The following is a 24700-nucleotide window of genomic DNA, read 5'->3' on the forward strand; positions in this document are numbered from 1 at the left end:
AGCGTTAGAAATATTCATGAGGAGAAAGCAACAACTTATTTAGGAGAAACCTTACTACATAGATACACTGAATATTTTAACATCCTTGGACCTGTATGAAATAGGCATTGTGGGATGGAGCTTTTATTCCTTCAACTGGTTTCCCAAAGATGGGTTATTGCTGTGGAGACTTGGGCATTGAGATAGTTGCCATGAGATCCTGCCGTTGGGTCAGGAAACACTTTTGTCACTGGAGTCATGCTTGACATGACCAGGCCATGACCACAGGGAGACCAGGGGCTAGCTGCTATAACTTAAATAAGTGTCTTTCTCACAGGCAGTGGTAGAAAATGAAAACAGGACAAGGAGCTGAATAATGGGAGCTGCACATGAAGTTGGATGGAAAGGGTAAATCTTTGTAGACATTTAATGGTGTTATATTCTAAGCTTTTGGGAAATTTTATTTGAATTTCTTTTACAACAGTAAATATAGTCTGTGCTCTATCCTATTTCTATTTCATGTGAGAGAAAAATTCCCTGTCTATGGCACAACACTTTACTGCTACCATTACTGCAGACTTTATAGATCAGAGATGTGTCAGCATGTTAGCTTTAGCTGTAATGCTTTTTTTTTTTTTGGTGTGAAACCTTATGGGCCTTGCAGCCACTTTCTCATACTGACACCCGTAAAACGTTCAAGTTCTCATATTTATTATTTAATTTGTTTCCTATATTAAGCAACAGAGCTCTTTGATACATGAATATGAAGCCAAAAATGACAGGCAGGCATGAATGGGACTAATGAGTTTTAATAATGCACATATTAAAGACTGCTAAAGGAAGTTTAATTAAGAAAAACAAGTTAAGCATGAAATTCATTTTGGAGCAAATACAAGTAAAGTCACAGATGTACAAAATGCTACATCACAGGAAATGGACTCTTGAGTTGATAGATCCCTGTAATGCCAATATTGCACTTGAAATGTAGTGTGCACTCTACAGTTCTGGAAAGTGTGGTGATACCATTTGAGAGCACTTTCAAAGTTGAGTTAGAGATGTCATGCTTGTGATTAACAAATTACATTTATACCTCTGTGGATTTTATGATGAGTTGGAGTTTGATCTCAGTTACCCTGATGGAATTGAGACCAAAATCTGATCAATTAAGAAAAGCATTTGCTGGCTTTTGTGCCACAAGAAAGTTTGTTTTGTTTGAGCTTTGGGAGTTTTGTTGCTTGTTTCTTTTTCGTTTCCCACCCTTTGTTGTTCTTGTTGGTTGCTTGTTGGTTTGGGGTTTTTTGTTTGTTTTTGTTTTCAGTCTGTCTTATTGAAGAGCTAGTTATTGCTCTGTGTCTACAACAAGGGTTTTGCATGTTTTGGAACTGATATTGTGTTGTATCTAGATAGCAAACCAGTCAATAGCAAAATCTGAGTTCATTCAAGCATCTTTGTTTTCAGAGTTCTCTCTCAAAAAATTGCATTTTGGTTTTTTTGTTTGTTTGTTTGGGGTTTTTTTTTTTGGTGTGCTTTTCTTGTTGGGTTGTTTGGTTTTGTTTTTAACCTTGATTTCCTAATGCCCCAGAACCAGGAAAATAAAAAAGTGGTATCTTTCTTATGAATCTGATCTGAAAGATTGCCTTAGGTAATGGACTTGCATTAGAGAGAGTATTATTGTTGATAGTATAATTATATTAAAGGTAGCAAGCAAAATCCAATTTACTTTTCTCCTATGATTAACCCCAGTGAACCAAGGGGCAGCCACAAATATGTATCAGGTAATAAACTTTGCTACCAGTTCTATATCTCAGTTTTCTCCCTGCAAGAGACAACAAAAGACCACTTCATTTCAGATGGCTCTGAGTGGGTTCTAGTGTACTTTATTAGGGGAATCCAATGGGAAGCATGTGAATGTTTTATAAAGTGTTAATCAGAGCAAGGTAAATCCACTTGACTTTATGACATACAATATGTAGATTTCAATATTGAAGATCTCAAATGAGAAATATCTGGGATATTTTTTCCTCTGGTGTGACCTCTTATTAACATGAGTTCAGCTGAATTTCTACAGTAGGTCAGAGAATCCTCATGTCCTGAAGCACACTACTGCCATCAACAGAATAGCCATCTGATCATTTAGCTGAATAGTTAGAGTACTCAAAAGTGAGTATAATGTGTGGTCCATTTAAGAGTTAACTGTAAGCTGCTAAAAGGAATAAAGGTTCACTCCAGTGCCCATTATATTCCAAGCCAGTGCACCTGTCATTTTTAATTTAAATCTGTATTACTTAGCTGTCTAAAACTTTACACATAAGTGACAGAGTAACCCATTCTTTCTGTTATGGGTAAAATCACCATTTCGTTACCTACTTACTGTGCAAAATGTCAAACAGGTATAGTCCACATTCAAAAATTGTACCCAACTTCTGGTAATATAAACAATTATTTCAGCTAAGAAATAGAGCTATCTTAAGAACATCATTTATTGATACGAATGAATGGAAAATAAGATGACTTACATGACCCTCCTTATAGGTTCCATTTGTCTAGTTCAAAACTAGCTTAATAGAAAACTATTATCAGAAATCTTCCTATTTTTGCCATACTAACTTGCAGGAAACATTTAAAGAGATCTTTTGATTGTGAAAATAATCATTAGTAATGAGTTAGCATTAGTGAATATTCCCACTAATGGGGAAGAACAAAAATACATTAATGCTGAACAATGCATGACAATTTTAATGAGTCCAGTCAGTTTAATTCAACTTTGCAGTAAGGTGTGCTCCACTGCATTGAATATTCTATTTAAATAATATTGTAATTTTTATTAATGTGGTTGTTAGGTTTTGTGTACAGAATGTAATATTAAAGAGAGATAAATATGAATATGGCGTGGAGGGATCAGTCTCTCTGATCTAGGGGTGATATATTTACACAGCTTGTAGCATCTGGAAATCCTTACCACTGCCTTGTTTGCAGACCTGTGTAGCATAACACTTGTAAGCTCATACTGATGTGGCATGGGACTGTGACCCCATCAGAGTAATGTCTTATTCATACCACTGTTGGCAATCTCAGCAAAGGTTGTACATCTCAATAGGGTTGGATTTGTAGCTGCTTTCTGGAACTTCCAGACCCGGAGCTGCTGTCACATGGGGTGCTGGCATGTGGGAGCTAACCAAACCCCACCAGAGCTGGCCCCTTCTTTGGTGTATGGGTTCAGGATTGCAGTCTTCTCTAGTAAAATTTCATACACCTGGTGGTTTTTGAATAGTTAATTTCTTGAGCTAAATACATGTAAATTTCTTCCCTTCACCAAGCATTTATGGGAATAAGAGCAGGTTCTGTTTCAAAATCATTACTGCTACATAGAGAGTAAATATGTTGTATTTGACACAATGCTTTCCTTTGCTAACTTGAAAAGTGAAAGAAGAGATGGGAAATTCTGTGATTTTCCTCTTGAGGATTTGTCTGATCATGTTTACAATTGGTCTGTCACAGTGACCTAGTGCTCACCCTGTGTCAGAGTCTTTCCTTTGATGACTCCTGTTCTACTGTCCACATTCCTGTTTGGCAGAGTAGCATGTTTTAGAACATGTATTTCTTTTTAGAGACATGAAACATCTTTGGCCTCCAGTTCTAAGTGGAGACTGTTGTAAGTAAAAATGGATGCAAATGTAGTTGGTTCTGCAAAATAGCATTTGTGTTTCGAAATGGAGTGGCATTGTGTGGTATTCAAAACTCTTACAGTCACTTTCTGTGTATATTTGTGCCATTGGGATTTACTAGCAAAATTGAGGTAGAAAGGAATTTTTTTTAGCATGAATATCAAATCACAGAGTACATCTTCAGCTAAAAAGAAAACAGCTGGTGGCATAAAGATACCATAACAATGCCTTTATGTGTGCCGAAGCTGGCATATGGCCAGGAGCCTTGGGTGCCACCAAAGGTTTTATTAATCCATTGGAACTATTGACAAGTAGTTCAGTTCAAGACATCCCTTAAGATTTGAAGCTCTGTGCATGAGTAACAAAGAGGAGTTTAGCTGCTGCACTTTGCAGCAGATGTGGCCTGTTGTGGGATGCCCTATGTCATTGGAAATGCAAAGACGCACTGAAGTTATCTTGGATTGTTCGCTCCTCGGCATACTAAATGCCTCTCTGAAGTATTTCCAAATCCGAGCTATAAAGTAATTTAAATTCAGAAAGGAAGATAATAAAATAATAGATGATAGAAAAAACCCTCTGTATAGTATTGACTGTTTCAGAGACCATGAAAGACTTTATCAAATACCTTTTACAGTAGAATTCATTTGTGTTACCACAGGGAACAATTGTGATCCTCACATCTAGACAGTAATAAAATCTGAAAATGTTTCTCCTCCTCCTCCTCAGATCCACAATATTGTGATGCTGAAGCTTCCCCCAAACTGATCATCATTACTTTTTAGCTTATCCTCCTGCCTATCTCCCTGATCATTCCAGTTCCTCTCTATTGCTTATCTTTCTTTCCACTCGTGCCTGTTCAGTCAAGTCCAGATACCAAGAGAAAATCCTATGCAGCTCACCTGCTGGAGGACTAAGGAGAATTTTGCCCAACTGTAACTCTCAACAAGTAAGACATGCTCCAGGCTGGCTTCCCTGCTTGCCTTTCCACCAAGTGCTCAAAATAAAAATTTGGCATAAAAGTCTGGAAAGGTTTGAGTAATCTCAGTCTCTTTATTTGCGTGAGTTTGTGTTTTTAATGCTATCCCTTCAGGGCAGCCAGTGACAGTCTTGAATGTTTGACCTCTCAGTCTCAAAAATAAGATGTTACTTAGCCATTTAAAAAGAAAGGCTTGTGGAAGAAAAAAGCAAATCCAAAATTCAAGTCACAAATACAATGAAAATGTGTTGATTCCAATTCTGCAAGTGCTTTACAGTTTTCTGCCATCTATGGCTCATAAATCTATTTACTGAAGCAGGATACTACCCAATAGTTAGTTAATTAGGAATAGCCAGACCCAGCATTGTCTTATATTCTTATGTTTTCAGTCTTCTGTCTGCCTTGTCCATGGGAAGCAAACCAGAACTTTAGATCATAAGCAGAGCTGTTCAGCTGCAATGGTAAAACAGCTGATGGACAAGCTTAAAAGTATAGTCCAGAGGTACTTTGAATTTATATGTAATTTCACATTTTGGGTTTCAAAAGTATGTTAAAAAGTTGCCTTAGCTCTGAAAACAGGTCTAAGAGTTTAAAGTGCTAAATGAAATATTAGCCGCATCTTGGTAAATTTCCACATTGAACCAACTCAGCATCTTGAAATGAAGAAACATGCTGTTGTTTGGTGCAGTTAAGGGGAATTTGGTTTATCCTCAGACCTTCCCCAGGCCATGTAAATTAGCAGGAGGGCTACTGAGGTTACGTTCCCCCTATTCACAAGTTTGAGAAAGAAGAAAGAGTACATTTTTCTACTTTTGACAGGAATAATCTCAACAACCAGCATGTGGGTTCTAAGACATAGTGGAAAAGGTTTAAATTGTGGAAGTTTTTGAGTACCACTGAGGAATAAGCATCCATCTTTTCATGACCTACTGTACTTCAACTCAGAAAAGCAAAGTTGTACCAGGTGCCATCTGCTCTGGTGCCTCTGTACACTGTCTTTACTCTTTCCAAAGTAATTTATTGCTACCTTCCAAATTTGAAATGCAACAAAGCAGCAGTCTTCCAAGAGGCAATTGTCTGTGTGCCATTCTGTGTAAGTTTATTGAACTAAATGCAAACACGTAGATCAAGTTTGGGGAATTATTTTCTGCAGCTGAATTGGTGTGTTTCCAGCAAATGCTGAGAATTTGGAGCTGGAGAATGAAGGATCTAAGCCTGTTTGTTAATGCAGTTTCACAGTGAAGGTGTTAGAATTAGCAGAGAAAGAAAGGACGAGAGAAAATTGCAGAAAAGCTTCATCTATCTCCTTATTGCCTCCTGAGATAGATTGTTCAGAGCTAAAGGAACACTAGACATGAACCAAATCTCCTGCTGTCCTATATAGCTTTTACAATCTCCTTTTTAATAACTCAAACTGCAGGGTAGTCTGACTATTAGACAAGCCGTTCTTTTGAATTCTCTCTACCATGTGTATGGCCATGATAAAAAAACAATTCTCATTAAAGCTGCCAATGCTGTTTCAAAAGCAGGTGGCTTTAAGGGTTTTCTACACAAATCCAAACACGTTTCTTGTGCATTACACACTGCTTAATAGGGAGCGTTAAGATTGTGCTGCCATGTTGTGTATAATACTGCATCTTGAATAATAGGGTATTGTAAGTCGTGTTGGAACCGCGTTTAACATGAACGTGGAAGATGTAATGATATGCACTGAGCAATTTTCAGAAGTTCTGGAACACAGCCTTGTGTGACAACCTCTGATCTGAAGTAGTTGAAAATAGGATCTGGAATCTGAGATTATACGGTCTCTGATCCTAACTGATTGTTTTTCTGGGATATTGTTCAGTCAGCATGTAGGTATACGGAAGATAAGATTTCTATTGTCCTGTGGAAATGTTTATGGTTTATGTTACAAATTAAGGATGGTTAGGATTGAGTGCATACATCATACATTTTCATTTTTCACTATAAAGTCATTGGTTTAGAAGGAAGGCAGGATTGGTGTCAAGCAGAAATTGTGACATACAGTTTCACTCTTAAACTGTCTGTTCCTGTCCTTTTCCAAATCAGTTTTGTGACAACCAAACCAATGATGTCCCACTATACTCCCATGTAAATTCAGTGTTTGCTCTTCACATTGGTGGGAGCACATTTTGGTCCTTCAGTGGTGTGAACACTTCACTTTATAGGTGTTTTTCATCAGCTATCAGAAACATGTTGAGTAAGAAAACCTCATAAACTATGGTAATTCAGGTTATCAGGAATAAGCACAGTGATTCATGTTAGCCTTACAAATATATTACAGTTGCTTGTCTTAATGTTTTAATCAGAAGTTCTCTTTTCAACCTAACAAAAAGTCTGTATGGATTAGAATCTGCTTTTAGTGAAATAAAATGCATCTGAGTCTTCAGTGTGCCTGTCTATCTTAATATCCCTCTCTTCTGCTTTAAGAAATAATTACTTTAATTTTGATAAATCAACTTGTACAAACAAGGTGAAAATTGATTATGAGCTGATTAAGTTAAATATTAACACAAACACTTATGTAATGTAGCCTAGCAGCAAGTGGCTTATTCTTAAAAGGTGATTTTAAAAAAGTCTTTTCTGTGAGTCCTGTTTCTTCTGCAAAATCACTATAAATTCAGCAGGTGACATTATAGACAGCCAAATCATCAGTGTCTCACTCACCATTTTGTGGACCTATAAACTACTGGAATTTTACTTACATGACTCTAGCAACTATTAATGTATGTATATAACTTGTGAAACATCTAGTTACCACTCTGCTCCTATTAGCTCTCTCATACTAATGATTTATTTTCATTTTCTCCAGGATATAGACCTGCGGCTAACTGGATTTGATTTATAAGAGGGGATTCTGCAGTAGATGGCTGCTCTCTTCATATTGCTGCTATGGAAAACAGAATTGTCAATAGGATGTAGTCTGATAAATAGTGCTGAGTGAAGATGCAGCTTCAATAAGTGTGAAATCAATGGAAGATACTTACCGCATGAAAAGCCTTTTGAGATTTTTCTGACAGGCACCTATTTAGGAAACTTGATCTGTTTCCTTTGGTTGCCGTTTTTTTTACACCAGTGGATACAAACCAGGATTGCTTCATCCTACTTACACAACTAATGTGGGACCATGGCCTTTCCAAGATCCATGTGGCTGAACTGTGTATGGAGAGCGATGATAGTCCGCCTGTTACACATGGGATTCAATGCCACTTTTGCTTTTTCTATACTTGGATTTTTGCTTCACGCTGCAGCTGTGTCCTCCCAAAAATTGGATGATACCAACCCAGTGGTGACCACCAACTTTGGCAAGATAAGAGGGATTAAGAAGGAACTAAATAATGAAATTTTGGGGCCCGTTATTCAGTTTCTTGGGGTTCCGTATGCTGCCCCTCCGACCGGGGAGCGCCGCTTTCAACCTCCTGAGCCTCCGTCTCCCTGGGCAGATATCAAAAATACCACTCAGTTTGCTCCAGTGTGTCCTCAGAACATTATAGAAGGCAGGTTGCCTGAAGTCATGCTTCCTGTGTGGTTTACTAATAACTTGGATGTAGTTTCCACCTATGTACAAGATCAGAACGAAGACTGCCTCTATTTAAATATCTATGTCCCAACCGAGGATGGTGAGTTACTAGCAGGCGAAACAGGGAGATCTTCTTCTTTTCCTGTTCTACATTCTAACAATATTAATTCACGTGTACTGGTAGCATGCATGGCTTTCTCTGTTTGCATGCCAGCTTATTACATGTATGCATGCTGCTTCTCTCTGTGTGCATCTGTCCTTGTTTGGGTTTTTGTTTGTTTGTTTGTTTTGGTGTTTTTTTGTTTGTTTGTTGGTTTTTTTTCTGTCTATACTCCTTTTTTTTTCCTCCCACAGCACGTGTATTTTTAGGTCAAAGTTGGTACCTAATTCTCATTGCCACCCACTGACTTCTGGGAAGATGCATCAACGTCTTAATCCATTGCATGTGCAGGCACAACAAGTTGAGAATCTTCCGCACCTAATAAAGCAGGTCATATTTAAGTTAGATAGTGGTGTTGCATGCTCCTACTGTCTGTGATGGAGCTCCATGTTATTTTCTAGTCTTCTATTCATTTTTCAGTCAAAAGAATATCCAAGGAATGTGCCAGAAAACCCGGCAAGAAAATTTGTAGAAAAGGAGGTATGTATAAAGTGGACCAAAAAAAATACGGGGGAAAGATCGAAACCTTGCAAAGGAAGAACGAGTAATACAGCTGAAAGAGGCTCATTTTCCCATGCTGTGAACTGTTAGGGACTGTCTTGTCCTAATGAAGCCAGAAAGGTATTTACAGCGAGGACTGTGTAAAGCAGATGAGAAGATAACGTTTGTAAAGCCTGAACTCAATTGCACCTGATCATCTCTCTTGCACTATCTCATGCCGGCCTTATTGGCAGCTGCTCTGTCTTGGCCTCGTGGTTCAGAGGAGGTGTCTGTCGCTCATATCTAGATACAGTGTGTGGTGTATGCATGCATAGGAGGTAGCTCATACGCCTGGGGCTGGGTACAATTTCCATTGAAGTTGCTGGCACGACTCCACAGCTCTGTGTTCCAGTGGTATAGCGTAATGGCTGGGATGTATTATAGCAAAGCAGAGCTGGAAATCTGCATTGCCTTTCTAGGTGATACAGCCTGTTTTCCCAGAGCAGTGTTAACTTTCCTGAAACACAGATGTGAAAGACCTTTTTATTCGTTTACACGCTTCTAAAGGTGAGCGTTGATTTCCTTTATTATGCGGTTACAGCTCTCTTTGTAAAACCAAAGATACCTTAATAGGGGTGTAGGGAAATGTTAAAATATTGTGACATGGAAGTTTGGAAGACGGGCTGCTTTAGGAACATTTGGAAACTTGGCTTCTACCCTTTTTGTGTTAGACGGTATGGGAGAATTTGCAGATTTCTTTGTGAACATTTGCAGATTCCTTATGAATAGTTGCAGGTTCCATGTGAGTATTTGCAGATATTTTGGTAATGATTTGAAGTAGGCATTTGATACTGGTTTAAAGTGCCAATATTTTTTGCTACTTTATTTGGTTTACGTGAAATGATTTTTTTTCTTTATAATAATGTGCTATTGCATAGTTGGACTACATAGAATACTTTTTTAAGGGTAAACAGAGCAGTGTGGACATACTCGGTCGTAACCTGTGGGTTTTTATATCACTTTTTACATGTCCCTGTTACTCCCAGACAACTACCTTTTAGGAAGGTGTCATAGCAGGAAATCGTTTAAAGGTGGGCAAAGTTCAACTCTGTTGTCTGTATCAAGGTTTTAAGGAGATATCTAGGCACTGACATGACAGTGGCCATATTTTCCAAGGGTTTTGCTCTTACCACTCTGACTGCTAGTTGTAGGTAGTTGTTAATTATTCATTGTTAATTGTAGTTGTTCAGCGCATGCTTTTTTAGATGTACAAATGCACTTTCAGTGGCTTAAGGTGTTCTGGTTTGAAAGTGTCAAGCTTGCAAAGTTTTCTATCAGAAATTTTTGCTCAGTGCTGTAAAAATGCAGTCATTAAAGCTGGATTCCCAAAGTTGGAAACAAAGATAATCAGGGTACTCTGAGCAACATCACTTCTTCACACATCATTCAAGTTAGAATAACTGCTGTCATTTATATGCATTCAATTAATGTGCAGTGCTGCAGCAGTTATTACGCAGTTCATCAAGCGTGTGTAATTAGCTGAGCAACTTTCACTTCCTATCACCCAGACGCTGATTCACAAAGTCATAAATAAAGATGCAGATCTCCATCGTTGTTCTCAGCAAGCATCTTTTCCTATGAGAGAATATTAAAAAGAAATAATCAGAAAAAAAAAAAATAGCAAAAATAAAGGGAGGGAGAGCCCAGTAGATGAGAAAGTCATGTTTATTGTCCTGTGAGCCTGAAGGAGAATAGAGAGAGCTGCTTGAAATTCAGTAGGTACCTTTCCAGTTAAATTCATTGCGCATGCTGCACGATAAAAAGCAGCAGAAGCTTACCTTTTCCCTTTCCTTGACAGCTGAAGAGAACTCCTGAATACCTTCAGCCTGAGCAACTGGCATTAGCTGTAGTAACCTCTGTTCTCTGAGTAGCTCATGCTCCACTCACCTGTACATAACCTAAGATTATCTTTGGTTTGGATTGCCCCCATACCTAGTAGTAAAAAAGAATCACATCGTAAGACAAGGCTGCAACAGTCATAGTGTCACAGCAGCAGCAGCTAGGAATGGGCATTGGTATTGTATGAGAAAGAAGAAATGACTCACATTTTGCCTTTTGCAGCAGTTTTTAGGTTGCAGTGATTTTATTACATTTAATGATGCAAATTAAAGAAAGAAAGAAGAGAGAAAACACAAAAATAAGAGGCAGGCTTTTACAGCATCTTTTTAATGAATAAAGGATGTATAAGTTCAAAGTGACTGAACCAGCAACCATGTGGTGTGATGTGCTATATATTGTGTGATTCCTATTACATGAAATAGTTTGAATTAGATAAATAAATTGGTGTCAATACTTAATAGTCTGCTGAGGGATAAGAGAAAATGCAAAACTTTGAAGAACAAGGATCAACCTGATAGGTACAGAAGCGAAAGGAATTCTTTCCCTGAGTCATGCTAGAGATTGGAATGAGCATAATGACCATTACCAGCCTTTGGTGGGATTTGGGTACGCACACTGCAGGGACTACAGAATGATAGGCTAGAGCTGGGTGGAGAGGAATGAGACAGACTAGGATGCTTTTTGCTAAATATGGATGCCTGTATTTCAGTGTGCTTCATCTTCCGTGTCCTGATTCAATAGATAAAGGAAGATCATCTGGTTTTGTGTCTTTTGCTTCAGGCACGTGAAGGTCAGAGGTTGCTAATGCTGTTGTGGATATGCATACGAGACAGAAACCTCTCTGTTTGTTGGAGCTGGTTTTAGAAAATCTGTGCAAAGGCATCTAACTCATTTTGTGTGGGTTTTTTATATTTTCGAGGCTATGTTCCATCATTCTAAAAGTTACTAGAACCTAGGTTGTATTGTAGGCAGCATCGTTTTTACTGTCTGATACTGATTTTATTGTTGATTATGTGGTATTCCCTGAACTTGCTGACCAAATTTTGCATCATTTGTAGGGAACACCTTAATGGTTTTGAGCTCTGTTTAGTATTTCAGATCTCTGTTTTACTTTTCAGTCAAAGCACAAATATTTTACTTGTGACCCAGAGTGACAGGGTAACTTCTTATCTCTTAGGTGGACTGTACGTGCTGCTTTAGCTGCTTGGCTCTTGGGTTTTGGTACTCTATATTAATTTCTTTGAAGTGCAACATTTTGCACCATGAGTTTCCTACTTTAATGACAACTAGATAGAGAAAACTTGAACATTATCACTAATATGACCACTGAAAGAAACCCCAGTTCTGCACTTGAGATGATGCCATGCTCTTGTGAACCCATATGAAAGCTTTCATACTGCTTGAAGATACATGAATGTGAAATGGTGGAGGTGTAGCTTTTATGAAGAATTTGATACATACTCAATGCCATGGAATTAGGCACATGCAGTTTTGGATATGATAGTATTTGTAGGAGAATTGGGAGTAGAATAAGGAAAGAAATCACTTGATCCTTGCTTTTATGTTTAGGAATTAGCAGTGGCTAAGAGACCGCCCAGCATCACTGACTTCTTCACAAGTAGTTTCTGCTTTTTATTCTAGTCTGTGCAGTGAATAAATTTTAAATGCAAAGAATCATGATCTGAACTACCTCATTTGAGAGTGTGGGATTAGACAGCTCTATTAATATTTATGCCTCCTAATGGGCTACTTGATTTTCAGAGCAAAGCTCCCAACACCATACTTCCTGGGTTATGGCTGTGGTTGCTGTAGACGCATAGGAACTTACACACAAATACATTGTTGGAAATGAAACACAAATCACAGTGCTATAATCTCACCCTGCTTTGATCGTTCATTGTTTTCAACAGAGAGTATCTTGTATCACTTGTGATTCATAAATGGCACTGATAACTGTAAGGCTTGTAAGCTTAGCAATAAGCAACATGAAGTAGTTTTTACAAACATAAGCAGAAGGGAAAAGAGCTCAGTTTTGCCTGTTGCCCTGTGCTTCTGTCAGGTGTTTGTTCCAATATTCCATTTTACTATCCTAGAATTGTGTGTTTATCATCAAATTCTAGGGCAAGAAGGAATTAATGTGATGTGTACAGTTCCTCTGGACTTCATTGAATTAACTTCTTTCGGTATACCTGCTTCTGCTCTGAAATCAACCAGAAAAGGATGAGCTGAGACCTGTTAGAATGCTTATTTACATTGGCAAAGTTTGCCAATCAGTTATCTGATCCTTTGTTTTTTTTTTCTAAGCGTGCAATGTAGAAACAAATATCAAAGTAATGGACTTGTAGGTAGTATATTGTCAAAAATGATTGAAGTATTCTTTCTTCATGCCCATATCAAGAAGCATGAGATCTAAGGTGTGAGCCTCCATCACTGTAGACAGAGCTATGTCAAAATATTGACAATAGGCTAAGAAGATGTATTTGCAGACCATTACCAGGGTTTGTGGTGACTTGAGTGGGAGTGTCAAAGCCCACAGAGCTACCCTAGTGCGTGTTTTGATGTATATCAACTATTACAAAGGCTGCATATCTTCACTAGGCCACTTTGAAAATTCAGAATTTGTCTGTATTTTTTGTCTGTATTATTTCTCTGTAGTTTATTTGTATCAGCAGTTAATTGTGCTCATTTGAAGTTTTGCCCCCATTCACCCTCGCTTTCTCCTGGCTCATCATCCCTTTGGCTTTGTGAGGCCAGATTTCATCCCTGCAGTATCATCAGGCACAAATGTAGTTCATAATCCAGAATTTTAGTGCTGTGCACGAAGACACCAAGATTGTTCCATTTCTCTGTTCCTTTTTGAAGCACTGTATTGCTGTTTTTCATCCCTCAGACACCACTGCAGTATTTCCTATTATACTAGTAATACAGGGAAGAAGATAATGAAGCAAACATTGTCTTGTACAGATCTTCTCATCCTTTCACAATCTAAAGCTGTTAGTGTCAGTTAGCAGCGTTTTTCAAAGATGTGCAGTAGGTTTATGTCATATTTTAAATAAAATAAAATGCTTAAACTCTGATGTGCTTTCCACAGTCATCTTTTTTTTTAGGTGAGCCTAAGCTTGACAATAGAAGATTTTGCAGACTGCTTCTTAAGACTCCAATCATCTTAAATGCCATCAACACTGGTCAGAGTCCTCTGCAAATGTCTGGTTGTTCAGGCTCTGGGCTCTTGCTGACCACAGAATCGTTGTGCTGTCATTGCTTTGTTCATATATCTTGACAGTGCTTATAGCTGTAACAGGTCTTAAGTTCTGATCTAATTCCATTCCTTGTCCATTATTTTACTGCTTGCTTTTCGTTTTCTACATCCTCCCACACACAGGCTCTAAAATAGTACTGTTACCCTGATGACGGTAAGGAGGATAAAACTGGTTTGTGCTTCTTTCTGTGGCCTTTCTCAGACTGGACCAGTTGTACTCAGTAAACAACTGTGAGATGGTTTGCCTTCCAATCTGCTGCTTTCTAATTTATCACTGCAAGCCAGAATGGACAAATATTTTTAAAAGGCCATATAACCACATTTGTACATTTTCAAGAGGAACTTTTGAGTAATTGAGATGACTTTTGAATAACTTATTTTCTGATTGCTTTTTTGGGTCACTTTTCCCTCTGCATTGTGTTCTCAGTCCTTTGTTCTCCTCCGTGTTCTTGCTCTTCATTTCATTGTTTCCTTATAATACACATAGTACAAATATCTTTAGTATACTTTGCATATTTTTTGAAGCATGATTCTTAACATGTGTCAAACTGTTCTTAAGTTTCATCTCAATTATAATGTTAATAGTCTGCTTATAACTTGAATATTGCTACAGGATAACTTACCTTTTCTTTCCCTCAAATTATTTTCAGTAATAATTCTTTAGCCCTCTTCATTTTTACTTACTCTATGTTGTCAAATTTACATGTCTTCTCCTCTTTGATGTATAGTATTAATTATACTCTGCATTCAGAACCCAACTGCTTTAATGAGCTTACCATAAATGAGATTTGTTTTTGGGATATCAAGCCATTTCCTTCTGATTTAATACTAATATCTCTTATTTTCTCATGCTTGTAATAATGAAGATTAATCAAAAAAAGGAGCAACTCTGCACATTTCAAAGCTAAGGGAAATGGGAAGAAGCTGGCTTTAAGCCATGTTTGCACCTATATTCTGACACATCACCAGGACCAGAGTAGTCTCTGGCCAGAATCACAGCCATCAGAGGGGTGCTCTAAGAGAATGCAGAAATTGCAAGACACATGAAAATGGCATAGTGCAGGTGCTGCAGCTGATTCTTCCTTCCACAGTTTTGAAGCACTTCAGCAGCAACAGTAAATCATGTGGCTAATTTCTCTACTGTGGGAATTCTTTTAATATCCCTTTATGCTATCACAGCAGGAACCAGAATCTGCCCTGGTAGAGTTTTCCATATGCTTCTTACAAAGGGTGGTATAGTACAGTAAACACACAGAAGATTAGTCTTAGAACTGTGTTTGAAGAGAAGGAAAATTACCTGGCTGAAGAATTTCTGGTGCTTCAGCTGGTAAAGCTCTGAAAGAAATTCTTTTATTGAAATACTGTTGCCTTGTAAAGGTCTCTCCATGAAAGGGGATAGAGGTGGAATGCATCTTCTGCAGGGTTTCTGTGTTAGCGAGGGTATATCCAGTAGATTTGACCAAAAAGACACATTCCAGGAGAAGATCATAACCAGTATGACTGGTAAGCTGCAGCAGCAGCTGTGCTGGAGTGCTGTGTCTGTGCCCTGAAGGAAGGCTGGCAGTCCCACAGCAGCTGTCAGGAACTGCTCTGCACATGGGCCTCTTCCCAAGTAATTCATAGTGGTCCAGGATCTGTCCCTTTATACTGCAGAGGAGTCAGCATACGATGCATCTGCTCTTGTGGGCATTATTCGCATCCTCCTTCTCCTGATGGTAATTCACAGTTCAGTGTCTTGTGAGGTGCTGAACTACAGGATTTTTAGGCCTCAGCTACATTAAGGGTTTGGGGTTGTGCCCTGCAGAGGTGAAATACTGAGGTCTTTCAATCTGATTTAATATTTAATTATTTTTCTTTAAAATCCTTATTTTATACCATGTGGAAAATCATAGAGAGATAATCCAGCAAGGTGAAATCTGTAGGAGAGAGACAGCCATTTGTTATTTGTATTTGTTTTCTGAAAGCTTCCATTTGTTAAATATAACCCTTTTAATAAAGGCTTTCTTTAATTATTAGCTGAAAATCAGGTATTTATGTAATTACTATAATTATATCTACACATCTAGTGTACTTGCAATTATTTCATTAAAAATTGTAATTATTATACAATTATAGGGGATAATGACGTCCTTGTAACATGTTGCTGAAGCCCTAATTAAGTGGTGGCATAAATGAATTGGAAGTGATTTTGAAGTTTTGAATATTGTTTTATCAGAAATATCAGAAGTGATTCATCCACATTATGAACTGGCAGTAAAACCCCTCCAAAGTTATTTTCAGAAAAGATTTCACAGAGCTCATGGGAAAGGATTTGTCTCTATTGCCTTTCTGTCTTCACTCTCTCTTCCCTATAATCCTACACCTAAAAACTGTCTGCAGATTATTAATGGAAAGGTGCATTGTGTAAGAAGATTTCACAGCTTGTTGAATCTTTCTGGAAGGCTCAGTCCTGAGAAAGTAGGTTCTACATGCAAGCACAGTCTGTACTTAGGCAACCTTCTTCTATGCAGAGGGAAAAACTTACCTGATAGTTGTTTCAAGAAGATGAAAAGGCTCTATTAAATAGAGGGAGGTTCTCATTATGTGCTGAGTTTCAGTGATTTGCTTTTATACTGGAATGTCCAAATAGAGCAAATCCAGGTGCTGGGGAAAGAAAAAAAAAATTCCTCTTGTAGTACCATGCAGTTTGATTCTGCAAGTACAGGAGGTGGAGGAAGCAGTGTGAATACAGAGGATCCCTATGGAGTGTTTCCCCTTCTCTCCCCAGAATGAGTAGGGAATGACTGTCATGACTAACATGCTAGAATCTACCAAAACCTCAGGATCACAGATCTCTCATCCTCTTTCATGTCAACCTTCTGTAGCGTACAGATGATCTCTCCTGTCTCCCTTCAGTTAATGACAGTAAGGCATATATAACTTCTTTTATCAATCTGGTTTTTTACATCTAATATAGTGTGTTGTGAAGCGCTGGCTGTACAACAGCATACCTAGGACATGACTGGCAACCATACAGCCACCCTTACCACAACATCCATCTTGGTTTTGCTTCTAAAGACAGCCCCACTATTGGGCTGAGGTTCTGGGCAGGCTGGAGCTATGTACAAACCAGCTGGAGGGGCCTCCCATCTCTCCTGTACCCGGCTGCTTACCTCCTACCTACCAGCTGGGGCTCCTCCAGTCTTTGCTCCCAGTTTTGTTAGGGGAATGACTCATGCACATTCTTCCTAGTTACTTCAGATGCATTCAGACAGGCTAGACAAACCTGTTTGGTTCACTTAATTCACACCAAATCAATTTTGCTTAAGCCTGATTAAGGAGGGTTTGCAGGGTCTACTCTAAGGCAGATTTTCAATGTCCCACAAAAGAACAGAAACAAAGTTCCAAGAGGCAGGAGAGCCTGGAGGTCACAATACTCTTATTGTGCCCCATCCTTGGCATGGAGAACTGTCCCTGTGTATCATGTTGTGTCAAGACACCTTGCAGAGGCAGCCCACACAAGAACTGTTATATTTGCTCATGTGTTTGTGGGACTTTTAAGGACCTACTGTACTTTAACCAGAAGCTAAGCATCACTGCTCTTGTCAAGTTCCCTTCCAGTGCCCTAGCAGGGATTTTATTTTTATTATTATTTCTACCAACTCCTTCCTTTTCAGTCTTTAATATATTAGTGCTAACATAGCGAGGAGGCAAACCAAACATACCTTTCACCAGCTGGATCCAGCTCACCTGAATGTAAGTCTCTGAGAATCTCTATGCCCAAAGCAATAGTTTCAGCAAGATAGATCCAGTGGTAAGGGAACACGAGGCATGCATTTAACTATGTATCTGTGTGTATATATATATATATATATACACATACAGGCATAAACAGATTTGAAAGCTCAAAGGAAAGCTAGTGCAATTTGTCTTATTTGATTACAAAATTGATATAGATTCATATGCTTTCATATTTGTTATAAAGTGCAAAAAAGAATTTGGACTTAAAAAAAAGTATCTTGAGTTTAGCTACTGAAGGCCAGTTCTAAGATACTTATGTGAGCCACAGAGGATGTTTTACACATTTTCCTACTCCAAGACTGCTTTTCATCAGTTCTTGAAATATTGCTGTATTTGGCTATCGAAATTGCACAAGAAATCTTCAGGCTGTGAGCCTAGGTTTTAAAATCTTAGTCCTTCCCTTGTTTCACTGTGATGCTAAACTCAGCACAGCTGTTAACTGATTCAGACAGAGTCTGTGTGGAACAGGAAAGAGAATTTGGTTGGTTTTCCACACTTTTCAGTCATTAACTGAGCCGTTTGTTAATGACAAATGGATTGCTTTTGCTGGAAACAATAACTTTTGAAACAAAAAATAATTGCTATACCTTAGTGCCAAAGCACCTGCAGCCTCTTACAGATGAAATCTCCATAGATGAAGTCTCACATAAAGGAAGAAGCAAAAGATGTGTTGATTGTTTTTTCTTTAAAGTGCTATGAAACCCTTGATTAGCTGGCAATCCTTGCAATGCTGCAGTTCAAGTATTGAAGATACAGCCTAGCACATTTTGAGCCCAGATCATGGGAAATGAGAGCATGAGTTTTACAGAGACATGGATGATTGCTGAAGAGGTCGCAGTAAAAGTCTCCCCCATCCCAAATCCTGGCCTGTTAGCAGAAATCCCTCCCTCACATCCCCTTCTCTGAGCATTATAGTCCATGTTGTTCACACGTGAAAGGGAACATTGTCCCTTGAACTGTAAAGCAGTCATGTGTTTTTGACAGCCTGATTTTGTGTCTTTTCCTGGCATCTTTGAAAGATGGCTGCCGAATTGTGCTTAGGCATGAGAGGGACGTTCGCTTGCAGAGGTGAGCTGGGAGACAGAAGATGAGCTGAAAGCAGCAGTCAAATCTGACAGCAAAGAAGGCTCCTGACACACACATTGAAGCAGGTGTACACTGCCAAGCAGTGGGCAAACCAAGCATAGAAATAGGAATAAAAGGCTCTTTCCCTTTAGGCAAAATAAGACCAAGAAGGAGGCAGTGCACAATTCCACCCTGCAGTTTATAGCAGCAGAAACTATTTTTCTCTCCAGAGTTTGCTAACATATATTAGTTGCTGTCTTTCTGCCCAGAGCTTTGACATACTCAATTACAAGCTAGTCTGGCTGAGTATCAGCACAACAAACAAGCAGCAGTCAAAGGAGAGAGGAAAAAAACCCAAGGAATTTACCAGAAATGCTCCATATCCCTTTCATTCTTGATATTTGCACTGTGCAAGTGGTCTGCCTGTCCCCCCTCTCTGTCCATCACCTGGGCATCTGGACAGATCACAATGCTCTACCTTAGGCTTGACCTAAAGTAGAGCAAAAGCTGGCTCTTAATATCACTTGATTAAAAATAGATAAGCTCAGCAGTAAGTCAGATTTTGGCCTGTTGTTTGAATTATGAATATTCTTTTAAATGCTGTCACTTCCTTAAAGAAATACGGTGGCTTCCTTTGAATTTTAAGTGACTTTGGATTAAAATTCTGTGTGAGTGATTATCTGGCTCAGTGAATACTGTTGTTATTATTAGCAATTTTGGGTGTTAACCTCTTCACGGCTGAAATCTCTTAAGTGCAGCATGACATTGTACTGGCACTCAGGAACTAGAAAGGTTAAGAAGCCATTGAAACACATTCAGGAAATGTCATAATTTCCAGGCTGATGAAGTGCTACCCTGGAAGAGAACAAAGAAACGGTAATAATAATTACATTTACTTTATGCTTATGAAGAAGACAGTTTGAAGGAGAGCAGGCCATAGACAGTAGCTTATTTTCAGTTCTGCCCCCATTAGTTATGTCACATTCCTGCTTTACTTCCGTAACCCCAGTTTAAATGGAGCTTGGTTGCAGAGGGATGCTTTGACACAAAGCCAAACGTCCCTTTCCAGTCATTCTGGACCTCACTGGCCTTTTCTCATTCCCTCCCTCCTCCCCTGGCTAGGCAGCATCTGGCCCTCTCCCTCTGGTGAACTTGTGTGACTCTATTTCAAGTATAGATTTAGTTATTAAATCTGGAGATAAAGTATGGATCTGTTCCACTAATCAGATACTACAGTGATTAGAGCCATAGAAATACTTGGAGAGATCAATTAGATTAGATTATCAAATCATTATAAGCAAACTCTTAAAGACAAAGCAATAGAAAGTAATCTCATGCCACTGTATTTCTTTAGAGAACATTTATGCTCTTACTGTTTGTTTGCCTCTGGTTTATTTACATGTGTTAAGGCTGCAGTGGCACCAAGTCCCATGCTCACAACTGGGCTGGAGGACAGAATAAACCAATTTCTGCAGTAAATCTCTCTCTGTGATGCTGGTCATAGGCTAAAACACATTATTTCTTATACTGTAGGTGAAAAAATGAATACATATGGAAATCTGATATTATAAAGCAATTGGGCAGTTTCTCAGGGAAGCTCATTTCAGATCTTGGCGGTTAGGCAGGAAGCTGCCTGCTCTCTCACCAACCTTTTTATTATCTCACTTATCTCATTCTGTATTTATGATTTTGACTGTGGAATCTTATTTTGACTACTTTTATTGCACCAGTCCAGTGTTATGAACCAACACTAGCTAATTCAGATAAAAGTTTGTGATTAATTCTTCGGTAGTTTGTTTTCAGGGCTCCTATGAAAATGATTCTCCAGTGTGTAACAGCCATTCCTGTCAGCACTAAGCCTCTAAGTTGTGTTTTCTGGAGCCTACAGTGTAGTTTTTCTTCATATGTGTACACATATATGTATATATGTATGTATACACACACATATATATATGTGAGGTTTTCTTTATTAATATATATTCTAGTAAGTACTCCAGCTAATGCTAATATGCTGTTTTCATGAGAGAATTTCCAGAATAGTATACATCAAAGGCAACAATTAGTGTATTTTCATTTGACTTGTTCAGCCTATTAGGTTGTTAAATTTTGCATAGAAAATCATTAGCATGTTTAATTTGGGAAGGAAGCTCTTGGAAGAGGAGTTGTGGATGTAAATCAATCCATGAGGAGGCTCTCAAACAGTGTTACAGCAGCGGCTAGAGCTCTGAAACATCGTGAAATATTTTCCCATCTTATTAACTGTAAATGAAAAGAGGTGGAAAAACTGCAGGATTATCACTGGATTAGGAGTTTACAGAGAAGCTTCTGATGGCTTTGTCTAATATTAAGATCTACAGCAAGATTATATCAGATTCTTTTCTTCCTGAATATTGCATATTTTTACCACTTTGCAAACTGCAGGTTTGTGTCTGCAGTACACCTGCTCTTTTTTTTTCCCAGAAAAGGCAATAGCATAGTCCATGGTTGCTTTTATATTTCCTTTCCTTAGAACTAGTTCAAGAACTGTTGCGTCAGAATCGTGTTGCAACTGTTAGCAGTGTTGTTGCCTGCTGCTTCAGAATTAGTTGAAGTTGAAAACATGACAGTAAAAAAGCCTGCAAAGTTCCTTCGTCCCCATCTTTATCGGGAGCATGTGACCTGACATCCTGGCAATTTAGGAGCAGTTATCTGATACTAAATAAATTCAGGAAGAGCCGGATTTTGACCAATTAAAGTCAAAGAGGAAAGGTCAGAAATCAACACCAAAATAGAACAAATATTAACTAAATATGCCATCATACAGCAGCTAATCAGGGCTTTTGTGTGCCCTGCTGTGCCAATATCTATTCAGAAGCTAGTCATTATGTCTCTGTTCTAAAAGAGAACTAATTTTGAAGACTTCACTGCACTAAAATCAAGTAATTTACTGCCCCCTTTTTTTTGCTGTGTTTTTATGATGTTTTGCCTGATTAAACATTCAATGCTAGACACAGTGGCTTCTGGTTTTGTCCCTGCACTTTTCAGGTTCAAATTTCTTTGAGTGCAGTTACTATTCTTCAGTGCCAAAGTACTTGATTGCCTTCATAAACTGAGATATTTAGCGGCAAAACTGACATAAGCGTCAGGATTACATTATTGATTATTTTGGAGGCACAGAAATCCATAAAGTCCTTTCTATTGTGCTCCAGTGGAAAGCAGCTATACCTGTTCACACTCAGTGGGTAAATTGGTGGCCACATAAAAATCGCCCATGAAATTCAAATCACGTTTTACAAGGCCAGGCCCAAATTCTCATCTCTAAAAGATGAACAGGCATAAACTTAGAGGCAGATGCAGGGAATTTGAATGGTTGGTAGACTTTGAGAATTTTGCCTGAGAGAGATAAATATCTTTTCCCATTTTTTGTTGTTTTGGTTTTTTTTTTACTCCATTCTTATTTTCTTGAAATCATTTTGGAGCTGTCTTCTATCAGCACCAGAGCAAGAGGACACAGTCTCAAGCTGCGCCAGGGGAGGTTTAGAGTGGATGTTAGGAAGAAATTCTTCATAGAGTGATTGCCCATTGGAATGTGCTGCCCAGGGAGGTGGTGGAGTTGCCATCATTGGAGGTGTTTAGGAGGAGGAGACTGGATGGGGTGCTTGGTGCCACGGTTTAGTTGATTAGGTGGTGTTGGATGATGGGTTGGATGCAATGATCTTGAAGGTCTCTTCCAACCTGGTCCGGTCCATTCCATTCCATTCCATTCCATTCCATTCCATTCCATTCCATTCCATTCCATTCCATTCCATTCCATTCCATTCCATTCCATTCCATTCCATTCCATTCCATTCCATTCCATTCCATTCCATTCCATCATGGCCTTTCCTGCAAGAACAAACTGCTTGTTCTTTTTCCTGTACTTTTTCTGTCCCCTCTCTGGTTTCTTCTCTCAGTCATACTGTGTTTGATTTATTTTTGTTGTTTTCCCCCCATTGTAGAAACATTTACTACCTCTTTATGGCTGCACAATCATGAACCATTCATTTGCCACTCTATTAAGGGGGCCTATAAGACAGCTGATGAGGAACTTTTTAAGGTGTCAATTAATGATAGGACTAGGGGGAATGGAAACAAAATGGACATGGGTAGATTCAGATTGGATGTTAGGAAGAAGTCCTTCCCCATGAGGGTAGTGAGACACTGGGACAGGTTGCTATGGGAGGTGGTAGAAGCCTCATCCCTGGAGGTTTTTAAGGCCAGGCTGGATGCAGCTGTGAGCAGCCTGATCTAGTGTGAGGTGTCCCTGCCCATGGCAGGGGGATTAGAACTAGATGACCCTTGAAGTCCCTTCCAACCCTAACAATTCTATGATTCTATGTCATTGTGGAGCTGAAATTAAAGCATCCCATTCTTTTAATCACATTTTATTTTATTTTGATGCTTCTGGGCTGCTTTTAGGGTTCCTGTAGCTGAAGCAATGTTTCTTGTCTTTAATTCCTGCATGACTTAATCCTGATCTTTCCTAAGTGCAAGTATTTGTCAGTCAGTTACCCCCCATAGGGGTGCGAATCACATCTTAGCTCATGAAATATTTTCTGCTTTTCTTGTCATGCTGCCTTACAGCCTCCAAATAGGGAGAAAGAAAGAGTTGCTGCAGCTTTTATTAATTATTTATGTGCTGTTATCAAACATTCCTAGAGTGCTGTAAATTTACAGGCTTTAGTACAAACTTGGAGAAAACAAGTTCCCTGATCTAGAGAATTTATAGCGAAGAAAAGACAACAGAGGTGAAGATATAAAGCCAACGGTTGTAGTAAAGTAGTGCAGGGTGCAGGAGTTTTGATGAGAAGGGATTGCCATAATACATGGTGTGAAGGAGAAGGAGAGCAAGAGTGCCTGGATGCGTGCACAGAGTGCCCGAAAAGGAGAAAGAGACAACAGTAAAAGCCAGTAACAAATAACACACAGGGATTACAAGGAAAGCAAAAGGATTGACCTGATTTGTGTGTTTACCACTCAGCATCTTAGTGGTGCTCTTTCAGCTCCTGAATCTAATCATTTAACTCAATGGGTGGCAGAGGCAAGTGTGTGTCTCAAATGGAGACCCACATGTTCAAACCAGTCTTGCTCTCCACCAGGGCTAGTTCCTGCGTGTGCCAATTAGTGACTGTTCCCAGAAGTCATGTGAAACAATGGGAAATGGCCCCTTCAGAGGAATTAATGACACATCCAGCCCCTTAGCACAGGGCTTTCTTTGGGCCAGAGGGAGTAGCCGCTGTAATTCTGTCCTTCCCAGAGGCAGCAGTGTGATGGCAACGCGCTGTATCAGATACCCACTGGGGCTGGTTTCTCCCTAACCTCGTGCAGAACTGTTATCATTTTCTCTCTCTCTTTTTCTTTCTCTATCTTTTTTTTTTTTTTTTTCTCCAATGGCATTTTATTTTTAGATGCATGAAAGGATGAGCACAAAGAGTGAAAGTGTACATAAACAACACAGAGTAACCAAAGGTGAACAGGCTAGACTTAGCTTACAGAAATCCACAGATGCTGACATTATTTCCCAGTGACTTTGTTATGGTATTATGCATTATGTGTCAGCGTACATTGTATAGCAAAGTGCAGTTGTCCCAGATGGTGCATCTGCTGCTATGGAGATCACCTGAAATAACAGTGTATTGAATGGCATAATCTGTGATAGAACAATCAGCCTATAAACAACACCTGTTAAAAAGTTACCCATTTTTGCCTAGAAAAAAAACCAATGTGTCTGGGTGCCATACTGTCTCACCTTGTTCTGGTCAGTGCAAAGGACAGCTCTAAAATTGCTTCTGACCACATATTCAGGCATCACTTATCTTCTGATCAAATGCTGTTCATTGTACTGAAGAGCTGCAGAATTGATTCAGAGACTCAATCT

General features: G+C 38.9%; 1 protein-coding gene across 6 annotated transcripts in view; it reads left to right on the forward strand.

Moving 5' to 3' along the window:
- The first annotated feature begins 200 nt into the window (after nt 1-200).
- Nucleotides 201-24700, forward strand: part of NLGN1 (neuroligin 1) — a 352005-nt gene continuing 327505 nt past the window's right edge. For 4 of the 6 annotated variants that reach the window (XM_068145022.1, XM_068145023.1, XM_068145024.1 and 1 more), the window contains exons 1-2: nt 203-387; nt 7454-8261. In XM_068145022.1, coding sequence (XP_068001123.1) covers nt 7769-8261 — 493 coding nt within the window. In that variant the 5' untranslated portion in view covers nt 203-387; nt 7454-7768. Of the gene's footprint in view, nt 388-7453; nt 8262-8741; nt 8802-24700 lie in introns of all 6 variants that reach the window. The other 2 variants (XM_068145020.1, XM_068145021.1) reach the window with 1 other exon arrangement.

The sequence above is a fragment of the Melanerpes formicivorus genome, unplaced genomic scaffold, assembly GCF_026170545.1.
Source record: "Melanerpes formicivorus ecotype bairdi unplaced genomic scaffold, bMelFor1.0.p_v2 SCAF_12, whole genome shotgun sequence".
NCBI lineage: Eukaryota > Metazoa > Chordata > Aves > Piciformes > Picidae > Melanerpes > Melanerpes formicivorus.